The sequence below is a fragment of the Fusarium oxysporum genome, chromosome VIII (assembly GCF_013085055.1).
Source record: "Fusarium oxysporum Fo47 chromosome VIII, complete sequence".
Lineage (NCBI taxonomy): Eukaryota > Fungi > Ascomycota > Sordariomycetes > Hypocreales > Nectriaceae > Fusarium > Fusarium oxysporum.
Window position 1 is genome coordinate 2,214,725 of NC_072847.1, and position 12,001 is coordinate 2,226,725.

At 49.6% G+C, this 12,001-nt stretch overlaps 4 protein-coding genes across 4 annotated transcripts; all 4 read left to right on the top strand.

Moving 5' to 3' along the window:
* Positions 1-279: 279 nt before the first annotated feature.
* FOBCDRAFT_322157 (mitochondrial carrier domain-containing protein) lies at positions 280-2,078 on the top strand. The gene is made up of 4 exons (XM_059612078.1): positions 280-527; positions 592-1,139; positions 1,199-1,436; positions 1,492-2,078. Exons 1-4 carry the CDS (start codon positions 427-429, stop codon positions 1,625-1,627), a joined length of 1,023 nt encoding a protein of 340 aa, XP_059467764.1. The 5' UTR covers positions 280-426; the 3' UTR covers positions 1,628-2,078.
* A 212-nt stretch (positions 2,079-2,290) lies between these two features.
* FOBCDRAFT_278222 (ribosomal L29e protein family-domain-containing protein) lies at positions 2,291-2,672 on the top strand (the record flags this gene model as incomplete). Its single annotated transcript, XM_059611550.1, has 4 exons — positions 2,291-2,297; positions 2,358-2,409; positions 2,462-2,564; positions 2,637-2,672. The coding sequence occupies 4 exons, from the start codon at positions 2,291-2,293 to the stop codon at positions 2,670-2,672; spliced, it is 198 nt and encodes a 65-aa protein (XP_059467765.1).
* Positions 2,673-3,532: 860 nt separating this feature from the next.
* On the top strand, positions 3,533-6,259 carry FOBCDRAFT_166541 (uncharacterized protein). Its single transcript, XM_031188178.3, has 4 exons — positions 3,533-3,713; positions 3,834-4,547; positions 4,603-5,913; positions 5,967-6,259. Exons 2-4 carry the CDS (start codon positions 4,028-4,030, stop codon positions 5,993-5,995), a joined length of 1,860 nt encoding a protein of 619 aa, XP_031035443.3. The 5' UTR covers positions 3,533-3,713; positions 3,834-4,027; the 3' UTR covers positions 5,996-6,259.
* Positions 6,260-6,706: 447 nt separating this feature from the next.
* FOBCDRAFT_229780 (uncharacterized protein) lies at positions 6,707-9,932 on the top strand. Its single transcript, XM_059609815.1, has 6 exons — positions 6,707-6,827; positions 6,876-7,932; positions 7,981-8,785; positions 8,844-9,071; positions 9,122-9,436; positions 9,489-9,932. The coding sequence occupies exons 1-6, from the start codon at positions 6,820-6,822 to the stop codon at positions 9,908-9,910; spliced, it is 2,835 nt and encodes a 944-aa protein (XP_059465627.1). The 5' UTR covers positions 6,707-6,819; the 3' UTR covers positions 9,911-9,932.
* The last annotated feature ends 2,069 nt before the right edge of the window (positions 9,933-12,001 follow it).

Genomic DNA, 12,001 nt, shown 5'->3' on the forward strand with positions numbered 1-12,001 from the left:
TTGACGTCGACCGCTTTAAATTAAAGTTATAGATCACCTCACTTCATCTGCAGTGCATCTTATCTCCATAATAACGTCATTACCTTGACCGTCAATGATATCACTAGTGAGTCAGTTGGTAGGGAGGCACAAGCCTGAGTCCCCAAAAACCTCAGGGAGGAGGCTCACTAACCGAGGTTCCATCCCGCGGGTCAAATCACAGGCGGGGGCCCACCAAATCTGCCGAGACCGGTAGACTCGAACCTCGGCCCCGAACCGGTAGCGGACCGTTTAATCTTTGTCTAAGGTAAGGTACCTAGATAATCATGGACCGGCCCAGGAAGTACAACATCGCGATAGAATAGACATTTAGAGTGAGCTGTGTCTCTTCCTCTTCCCCATCCCGCACTTGAACAACATCTCCTATCTGTTCACAGCTCGTCCAAAATGGCTGCGCAATCAAAGCCTGAGATCTCCCCCTGGGGCCGCGCTGTCGCTGGAGCTACGGGTGCTGTTCTTGCGAACGCGTTGGTCTACCCCCTTGATATGTAAGTTGAATATTTCGACATGGTGTTTGTCTCGTACTATACATGAAAACTGACTCTCAAATAGTGTCAAGACTCGTCTTCAAGTTCAAGTCAAGCCCGATCCTTCCAAAGGCCCTTCCTCGTCCGACGAACCACACTACACCTCGACATGGGATGCCATCTCACGTATTGTCGCCGATGATGGAATCAAGGGCCTCTATGCTGGCATGAATGGCTCTCTGATTGGTGTCGCCTCAACCAACTTTGCCTACTTCTACTGGTACACCATTGTCAGGACCCTATATTTCAAGTCTCGCAAGACAGACGTGCACCCGTCTACCGTGGTCGAACTCGCTTTGGGTGCTGTCGCCGGAGCCATTGCCCAGGTCTTTACCATTCCTGTTGCTGTTGTTACCACGCGCCAGCAGACGGCAAGCAAAAGCGACCGCAAAGGTCTCATAGACACCGCTCGTGAGGTCATTGATGGCCCAGATGGTGTTTCAGGTCTCTGGCGCGGTCTGAAGGCCAGTCTCGTCCTTGTTGTCAACCCTGCCATCACTTATGGCGCATACGAGCGACTAAAGGACGTCCTCTACCCTGGCAAGACCAACCTGAGACCAGCCGAAGCATTTTGTAAGTTTCCATCAAGAATGATCTATCTGTACACGTGCATGTGCTAACTGTTGTTGTAGTACTGGGTGCCATGTCTAAGGCGCTCGCAACCCTCGCTACTCAACCCCTTATCGTGGCCAAAGTTGGTCTCCAGTCCAAGCCTCCACCGGCCCGAAATGGCAAGCCCTTCACCAGTTTTGTTGAGGTGATGAAGTTCATCATTGAGCACGAAGGTGTACTGGGTCTTTTCAAGGGTATTGGACCACAGATCTTGAAGGGGCTCATCGTCCAAGGCATCCTTATGACCACAAAGGAGAGGTACGATCCATCCCTTGATACCCAATTACTCGCAGCGACTGACTTTGTTATGCAGGGTTGAGCTCATGTTCGTCCTTTTGATCCGATATATCAAGTCTATCCGCCTTCAGAAACTCAGCAAGACAGCTGAGAAGACAGCAGCTGCAGCCGCCGCACACAGCGTTGCGGCCAAACCCGTCACAACAGCATAGGTAGTGAATGGTTGATCCTTAGAAACAGCATCGGTGTTTGGGATATTGAAATTCTGCAATTTGGGAATAGAAACGGATTGGTGTTTTATGTTTGGACGTTTTGCGATAGTAATAAGCGCGCACTATTCCTCCTGATGATGGAAAACCTTCAACCTGCGTTGTAACCAATTATAGCATATAGCAATACAGACCATCAAACATTAAACCCAAAGAGTTGGATACTGGTGATAAGTTGGTGAACACCATGGCTGATGTTCCTCTGGCTTTCCTGACACCTTCTAGTGTCGACTCGGAGCAGAGACATGAGACAGCCAGCAGAATAAAAGCAGTTTTCCTGTATGTCAGTAGCAGAGGATCATCTGCAAGTGTATCATGTCACTGACTGTTTTCTTCTCAACGTAAACCGCCATAAATGAACTCAACATCCATTTCGATTTGTTGTACAGATACTAATACCAGTTTAGCCCACAGCAGTCAATGATTCTGGCTCAGATCCAAGGTGGAGCTCAGCACGTGCAAGCCTGCCCTCCACAGAATTATGTCAGCAAAAATGCCCCACAACGATTCCCTCTAGGGCTTGAGGCTGTAACCGCACACAATTCCAGCTTTCTCCTCGCAACTTCGTGATCCGTCTCCGTCGACACAGGGAATCAATCAGCAGCAATGGCGAGTACGTACAACCTCAGAGAACGCTTCAAGGGAGATTCATAGATCACTGACATTGTCTCAGAGTCAAAGAACAGCTCCCAGCACAACCAGTCGCGCAAGGCGCACAGGAACGGGTAATTATATCGAATTCCCCAACATTGTCGACTATCGCTGACTCCTGCGCAGTATCAAGAAGCCCAAGACTTCTCGTTACCCCTCTCTCAAGGGTACCGACCCCAAGTTCCGACGAAACCACCGACATGCTCTTCACGGCAACATGAAGGCCCTGGTACGAAACGCACCAACCGAATGAAGCGACATTTGTCCGCGCACGAAAACATCTGGCTAACAAGATCTACAGAAGGAGGCTAAGGAGGGCAAGCGCGAGACTGTCTAAGATATCGGCAAAGGAAAACGGAGGCGTCAATTTGGAGCATTCGCATTGCTCGGTTATGGCACACAAACGATAGAACTCACGCAAAATGAAACGATGGAAATACATACCATGCGGCCAGCCCGACGAGAAGATGGTGGATGTCGACAGGTCCCGTCCCGGCGTTCAACGTTTTGATGGCCCCGAGTAAAGCATGTTGCTTGGTTTCCATCCCAGGGACATGAGGTAGTAGACGGAAAAACTTCTACCTGAACTCCATACTACACGGTCCAATATGCAGTGAATTTGTCCGTGACATGCTGTCCAGGCCCTAATCTGTTCCATGTATCGTTAGTCGAATCGCTGACCTACCTATTCTTGTGACTCGCTAGTAGTGGTCGTGTACCCTGAATTTTGAGCTGCACCATGCCCCCTGTTTCAAATGCTTTATCGCTGAACCTGTCGTTCGATCATTGCTAGAGAGTGTTTCTATTCATGTCTCAACCTTGTGATAGATCTATAGTACCCATCTCGTACCTTCTCATTGCCTCAATTGCCCACTATGTACCAGTAATCAGTATAGGTATACATCGTAGATAGTTCTTGCAAAAGAGGATTGGTTCCTAATTGAGCTATCTCCAACTCAACTAGACCTTTCTGGGAGACTCTACCTCCGTTTCGATCATGGCTACTGATAACCAAAACGTTTTGCCACTTCGAAACCCGAACAGCGCCTGAGGCAACAATGTTTATTGGCAAGGATTAATGGCCTTTTTCTGCTACCGATAGGCCCGTGAGCCCTTGGCGGGCGGGCACGCACTCCCCGATTAGGTAAGCCCAGGGGCTGAGGTCTTCGTAGTAGGCTAGGTGCTAAGTTATCGGAACACGAAGGCATTCTCTTCTGCTTCCGATCATCCCTCTGTCCTTGACGAGCCAACCTCTAGAGGACGCTGGTCCTTTACTTCATACGTCGGCGGGATTTAATCAGGATTTCTGTGGCCTGCCTGGAAGCAGACTTCGTCCCTTCTTTGACTACCTGTACCTACTTAGGTGTCGTTTATACTGGTATGACGCCTCCCCTCTCTCCGCTGCTTCTGCTTTCTCCTTCTACTTCTTCCAAGACTGTCGTACCAGCTTGGAAGTCTTTTCAACAAAGGGGCTACCTACTGACATTGGTACTCGCAGCACTGTTCGTCGTTTGGCAGATAATGTTCTAAATTTCCTGCCTTGCTTCAAGTCTTAAGCTCCTTTGAGGTCAGCCGGTCACTGCAGGAGTCGAGAGACGATTCTTGTAACATCTTTGCTTGCCAACGTCACATTCTGCGCTCGTCGCTATTTACCACTACCAATAACCCGTTCGAAACCACCGACCCTCGATAATGCTCAACATGTCTGGAAACCACGTCATCGGAAACAGAAACAGCACGCCCGAGGCCAACAGCACCTCGACCTTGCGGCCACCGTCTTCTCGAGCCGTTGGTTCTGGTCACTCACTTCGCGCCTCGGCCGACATGGCGTCCCTAACTGGCCCTTCCCCCTCCAGCCGCATTCGACCTTCCTCCGATTTCTATGGGCAGGCTCAGCAGAACCTTGGCCCCAACAACGCCGAATCGGACTCTCAGGACAAGATTGCCCAGCAGTGGATTGCCGACATTGATCAGTACGAAACGACGCTGGAAGAGATGGCTGCTGCTACTCTGGACCAGGACTTCAAGGACGAGCTCAGTGCCATCGAGCAATGGTTCCGTGTCTTGAGCGAGGCTGAACGCACCGCCGCTTTGTATGCCCTCTTGCAGCAGACAACTCAGGTTCAGATTCGCTTTTTCATCCAGGTGCTCCAGCAAATGGGAAAGAATCATCCCATGTCAGGGGTTTTATCCCCTGCCAGCTTCGACAAAGGTATGTTCGTTGGCAATATAAGCTTTGATTCACCTCTAACGTACCGTTTTCCCAGACCCTATGTCGAACCGTCTCAGTGATGCAATGAACAAGCTCAATGTCGACTCTGCCCGTAATTCCATGGCCCGTAACTCGGTTATCGCCCCATCCAATAAGCGACATTCAGGACTCGACCCCTCTACCATCAGCGCCATGTTCCCCGATGCTGCGGCAGCCATTGCCACAGAGAAGGCCAAGTTCACTCAGCAGACTGGAAACCCGCCCTCCTCGAACCGCAACAGTGCCGCTTTGGATCATCGTTCGTCCATGGTTGCTCCGTCTATCAGTGCGCCCCAGGATAGCCGTGATGCTGGACCTGCTAGTTCTTCGCCTTGGAATAGTGGCGGGAACGCAGACTCTGGTAAGGCACCCTCTGTTCAGGCCCCTATGGGCCAGTTTGTGCAGCCGACACCGTCTGGTGGACTTCGCTCTCCGCGTCCGCAATTGTCAAGCAACAATACGATCCAACAAACGACTCTGACTGCCCCGGATAAGAATCCTGGGGACTTGCCTTTGCTTTCACCGTACAATGCTGGCAGCGGCAACTGGGCGTCAATGGTCAACACTCCTATGACCGGCACCTTCAACACAGCCAACACCGGAGGTAACCAGGCCGATATGGTTGCCAACGCCACTGCCATGAAACTCGCAGCTTTGTCGACAGTCAACAACCGATTCGCGTTGGACGACGTGCGCAAGTACCGCCGAACTAGGTCCAATGACGGCACGCCAGGACAGAATCCTGTCTCCGCTGGTCCACAGCCTGGAATCAACCTCCCAAACACGAATGTTGTCATGATCAATGAGCATGGTCAAGTCCTCAGTAGAGAACAGCTCATGGCTCTTCAGGCGCAGCAAAACCTTGGTTTGGGTGGCCAGCGCTCTCGTCCCAGCTCTCCTGGAATTGCCATGCAACCTGGAGTGCCTCATATGGCACCATTCACTTCACCGCAGAACAATGGATTCCTTAGTGCGTACGATGTGTCCTCGCCATTGATTACTGGCGGTATGCAACCGGTCAACTTGGGAGGCCTTGGGATGCCTGGTCACGAGGGCTACTTATCTGATCATTCGGACATGGTTCGTGGACGATCTCCTCGTGGGAGACGAGGCAGCTCCAAGCCTCCCGAGGACCCTACCGACCCAACCCTTCTGCAGGATATCCCCAGCTGGCTCCGCAGTCTTCGCCTTCACAAGTACACCGATAATCTCAAGGATATGAAGTGGACAGACCTTATCGAGTTGGACGACAAAGCCCTGGAAGAGCGTGGTGTCAACGCGCTCGGTGCACGCCGAAAGATGCTCAAGGTTTTTGAACAGGTTAAGGGTAAGTGCTTTCAAGCCAGAGTTGTTTGAGACCATGTACTAATGATGTCTCAGAAGCCAAGGCCGATGGAAAACTGGGCTAGAATCACCACAACCGGGCATGCCCATATATAGACCTGCGAAAATGGACGTTAAGTGGTTCAACTTTGCACACATCATGTTGGACATGGGTTACAGCCCTGTTACAATTCTGTTACAGACTCGATTTAGTATTTTACACCAAGATGGAAGGTTGCTGAGGATCAAAATTAATAGTTCGAGTGCGCAAACTCATGAGTTTCCACGAGATCATGTTGTTGATAGTAACGTCTTGCCTTATTTTGCATATCCAAGGTTTATTCACCTCATCCTTGTCCAGATGGCTTCGTGTTAATGATTTGTGCTTTCTATGACTCTTTTGGTCGGCAGCCACCTTGTATTTCTGCCATGTTTTTGATCGACAGACCTTGATACATGGTCTTATTTTGCATCGATGACCCTTCCCTCATCTTGAAGTTATACGTTTCATTTGTAGGATTTGTATGAATGGAGTCTGTGGCATGTGATAGTAGGAGGCTCATTCAACAAATGAACCAAAGAGTCATCATTGTATGACGGCTACTGATTCATCACTCTCAAGTCGAATGGCATATCACGCCTGGGTAGGCAGACAGACAAAATAAGAATGCACACCTTATCATCCACGTACTCTAGCATCTGTCGTTCCCTAAGATTGGTTCTGTGCGCTTGTTTCTGTCACGTGCTGACAGCCGTAGTACGCCACACTTTGGAGATCGCCACAGCCATCCCATCTTTGTCAACGTCGCGACCTCTTCTAAGTTACTGACTAGCACCAGACACACCATCTTTGTCCAACAAGGTAAAGTCCACATCGTAACAATTTGCTTCAAATCGAGAAGCAAACACGATGGAAAGGTTGGTATCACTTCTCGTTGGAGACATGAATATACTGATTGAAAGCAGGCAACAAGACAACGCCTCAGATGCAGACTCTGACTTGGAGGAACTGGAGGGAGATATCGCAAAGTTAGACGAGACTGTTAGAACCTTTTTGGCAGATCAACGGGGTGAGAATGATGCCTCACCTGCGGCCCGTGGCCTCCTGCGAGGAAAAGGAGCACGAGGTCCACGGAAAGCAGCAAAACCTCGAGGAGACATTACAGCACGACTATCCAAAGTAAACCAAGCTTTCCTGAGTGGCGACTATTCATTAGCACTGGATCTTGTTTTTGAAGTCATCAGAATCAATGCTGAAACGCACCAAGCATGGACGACTCTATCATCGATTTTCCGTGAGCAAGGTGACATGGGCAAATCGTTATCAGCGATGGTTTATGCTGCTCATCTCCGCCCAAAGGATGTGAACGGCTGGCTTCAGTGCGCATCATTCGCACTTGAGAACGTTGCAGATGACGAAGCCGGAAATCTCAACACCGCAAGACTTTGCTATTCTGCGGCTCTGCGAGCCGATCACACGAATATCGATGCTCGCTTGGGCAAAGGTCTGGTTTGTCACAGACAGGGCCATCTTGCAGCCGCCATCTCCGACTACAAAGTTGTTCTGGAGCATCGACCCTACGACCTTGAAATCGTCAGAAAACTTGCTGAGGCTTGTGTTGACAATAAACAAGCCGAGGCCGCTGTTCCGAGCGCAATCGCAGCCTATAAACGATTCTTTGATCATGAAAGGACGAAGCCGCAGATGGAGATCACGGAAGCTCCATGGCATGATATTGGAATTTACGTGGAACTTTTTGCATCGACAGGACGTTATCAGGAAGCTATACAAGAATCCAAGTCACTCTCTCGATGGCTATTGGGTCGAGAGGCAGAAGACTACTGGGACCAATGGACTTCTGACGATCGCGAATGGGACTTGGACGACGAACGACGGGCTGCTGTCCCGAAATTCACTGCAGGTGTCTGGAGTCCTGACACCTATGGCCAGTCGTTTCCTTGGGACCTGCGTGCTCGATTGGCAATATACAGGTTTCGGCTGGGTGACGAGGACGAGGCAATGGTAAGGTCCAACTTAATTCTGACGATTATGGCTAACCTTTGGTAACAGAGGCATCTGCTGTGGTTTGAGCCGGAATCGATTCTCACAAGAGAATTTGCTGGCGATTTTCCCTTTCTAACGTTCGACCTGGCTGAAGAGTTGGCCCATCGTGGCCATACACCATTGGCAATTTCATACTATCAGATACTCCGCGATTTACCTGGTGATGCTGATGCAACCATTCTTTTACAACTGGGACGATGCTATTCGGCAGTTGGAGAAACGGCCACAGCTGAGGAGTATTTTCTCGCTGCCATTGACGCTGATGAAGACAACATTGACGCCCGTATCGAACTGGCTAACATGTACGAGAAGGCTAGAGAGGAGGAAGAAGCTCTCATCCTAGCAGCTGAGGCAATGGCCCTCCGACAAGCTCGAGATCAAAACCTAGAAGGTCATCAAGACTCTATCACAGACCTCGAGCAGCCAAGTCGTCGGGCTCCGCGACGAGCCCAGGCGGTTCCTCGAAGAACAGATGCATTTGGAAAGCGGCTTATTCCACGACGATATCGACCAAAACGACTAGCCGGTGCTGATAAACGCCGACAAGAGGAGCAAGCTCGTGCCATGAAGCTGACTGAACAGTACGAGATTGTGCAAGATCTGCGTAAAAAGATCAAAGAAGGGCAACACAACCTGATTCCAACTTGGATGGCTTCGTCGAAGGAGCTTGTGGACGAGTTTCGATCGATCAAGAAATTCTACACCTGGGATAAGTATTTGCACTTCCTGGGGCCGAAGAACCATTTGCAACAGCAGGAAGCCGATAAACCGCAAAACGAGCTTTCACAGATGTACGAGAGACTTGCCAGGAGTGAGTTGCACTCGTTCGATTCGTCAAATGTTTTATATGCTAACATGAATTTCAAAAGCCCTTGCTCCACAGCCAGGAAGCGAAGGCCGAGACGACGGGACCTCAAAGCCCGATGCCCACCAAGGAATTTCCTTCAACAACTGGCTTGACTTGTTTTTGGATTACGCTATTGGCCTGGCTATTGCTCACCGACGCGACGAAGCATATCAGGTGTGCGAAGCTGCCCGAGATTCGACTGCTTTTCAAGCCCCAGAGCATGGCTTTATGATTCATGTGGCATGGAGCGGTGAGTTAAGCAGTCATGACATTGTTGATTTGGGTTACTGATCGAGCCAGTCTGCGCCATTTATACGAGCGATGAGGAGAAGTGTATCGCGACAGCTCGCCAATTGATGAGAGACGGTGCCACGTCTGATTCATATCGAATGTTCGCCTTACTATCCAACCTATGTCAATCTCCTGTATCCTGGTATACGTCAGGGCCTGCACAGAAGTACATTCTCCGACAGATCAAGGCTATGGACGAGGCTTACACCGGCGATGAGACCAATTCCCAAAGGAGAGAGAACGGGGAGACAGTTCTTGATGCATGTGTCCTTATGCTTTATGGCCACATTCTTTTTACGTCGACAAGCTACACATACGCATTAGGTAGGAGAACCATCTCTTTCGTCATTGTGAAGTTGCTTACTCCTAGTTTCAGGCTACTTTTTACGATCGCTGGCCCTGGACCCTGAGAATCCCATGGTGAATCTGAGTCTAGGACTGGCATATGTTCACTATGGCCTCAAGCGACAATCGACCAATCGCCAATACCTGCTACTGCAAGGCCAGACCTACTTGTCGCGATATGTTGAGCTGGGACAGCCAGGGGCCATGGAGAGAGGGACTTGGACCAAGGCCGAGGCATACTACAATATTGGTCGCCTCTACCAGCTCTTGGGCGTCAATTATCTGGCCCATGACTATTACTCAAGAGCAAAGAAGGCGTGTCGTGGATCTCATGGGCATGGCGAGGCAAAAGGTCTCGAGATTATGGTCCTGAGTAATGAGTTAATATCTCTAATTATAAACCAGAATAGTATTAAAGCCCTTACTCTATTAAAGGCAAAGGTTAAACTTTAATAATAATTAAAATTATTATTAACTAAGATAATATAATAGTGTGACGGTTGGGTTTCCAAACAGGTAAACTAGTCCGTACTAGGTTTATGTTTGCAGATAACGTAGGGCGTGATGCTGAGCGATGCGAAGTGTCACGTTTCTTAATGATCAAGTAATGCGTGTTAGGCTTATTGATGTAAAGATGCTTTATTGATAGCTGGTGAGCTAAGTTCTATGAAAGTGCAAATGAATGTGTTCTATATACTACTGTGTGTGATGTGAGGACGACGATATGTGCGGACGCTGTCGTCCTTGGGACGCTTCGTTCCATGGGACGACGGCGTCCCTACGCTGGTCGTCCCTGCATGGTTGCATCGTGATTGGTTCTTGAAAGGAGTGAAATTGTGGGGTACACGTGACGTAACCGCTGGGGTCGTAACACGATCTCTCCCCTCCGTTGGGCCTCGTCCTCGAGACCTGCATACCCTGTCCATCCCGAATTTCACTTGGTGCGTTCTAACCTAAACCTTTCATCATCATGTCGCGAAATGTCTGACCGTGTCTCCAAACAGTATTCTCGCAAGACCCACGCGGAACGTGAGTTAGAAAAATTAAAAAAGGAGCGTGACGTTGCCAAACTTGCTGAGTCCGTTGCGTTGTCCGGCGAGCAAGCGGATATGCCGTGCACCCGTTGTTTTAGGGCAGGTAATGGGGACAAATGTTTGATGTCTCCCGATTCCAGTCGTTGTAGCGAATGTGTGCGCAAGAGAAAACCTTGTGATGGTACGCGGGTGGCGTCCTCTCGTGAGTTCTTTTCTGTGTTTTCTTGTTTGTCGCTGATTGCTTTTAGTATCTTCCCTTATGAAGCAGGAGAAGAAACTGGAGGTGGATGAGGATGAAGCGAGCGATGACCTTTTGAAGCTTCATGAGGAAATGGCGGCCTTGCAATCTCGTCTTGCTGCGGCTGCTGGGCGTCTGTCTCGTATCCGGAAGATTCGTGCTAGGGTGAAGGAGAAACGTTCTGAGGCCACTCGCCGTGGTCTCCAAGAAGTCGAGAAGGAGGATGGTATCTTGTCCATGTTGGATGCTCATGAAGATGCCGTGGTGCGTGATCTCCAGGTGGATCATGTTCCTAATGATGTTGACTGGTCTTCTCTTGGTTTGGGGGATGATTTTCTGAACGCATCGCCTTTGTTTGATTTTGGTGAAAGTTCTTCAGGAGCCGCTGGGCACCAACAAGGTGCTTAGTTGGTTCCCACGTATTCTCGCTTTCTGGGTAGTTTTTCCATTTCACCAAGTATTCCTTTCTGCCGTTTTCTTTGCGCATCTTCCTGATTTCTTCTGCTTCGTATACCTCTGGTCCTGTGATTTGTCGGGGTTCGTTGCCGGTCTTGACATGTATTGTGTCGGCGGCTGATTCTAACATCGAGATATGGTAGATTGGGTGACATCTGATGTTCGGGGGTAGATCTAATTCGTATCTGTCTTCCCCTGTCTTCCGTTTGATCTTAACTGGTCCTAGGTACTTGTAGTCCAGTTTGTGACTTGGTCGGTCTGTTTTGATGTTTTTGGTGGATAAGTAGACCATGTCCCCTTCCTTAAAGGTTGGTCCCTTCAACCTTTTAGGGTCATAGTGTCTCTGCATCCTTTTTCTGACGAATTCTAGCTCTGTCTTGAGTTCGTCGTGTATTTCCTTCAGCTTGTCGCTTGCGATAATGGCTGCGGGGTTCACATTCTTGGGTTCTTGAGCGTCGTAGTACGCGTTTGGGGTGAATCCGGCGTTTGCGTCGAACGGCGTGAGTTTCGTACTTTCGTTGTAGGCGGTGTTGTAGGCTAGCTGGGCGTTCGGTAGTTTCTCAACCCAGTTATCCTGTTCGTAATTGATGTAACACCGAAGGTACTGTTCTAGCACTTGGTTCATTCGTTCTGTCTGTCCGTCTGCCTGTGGTCTGAAAGCCGTTGTGAGCCGGTGTTTGACTCCCATGAGTGCCATAAGCGATTGCCAAAATTTAGAGGCAAATGTCGGTCCTCTATCCGATAGGATTTCCTTGGGTAATCCTCGTTCTCTTACTACCCTGTCGTAGAAAATGTAGGCCATGACTTCTGCGTCCG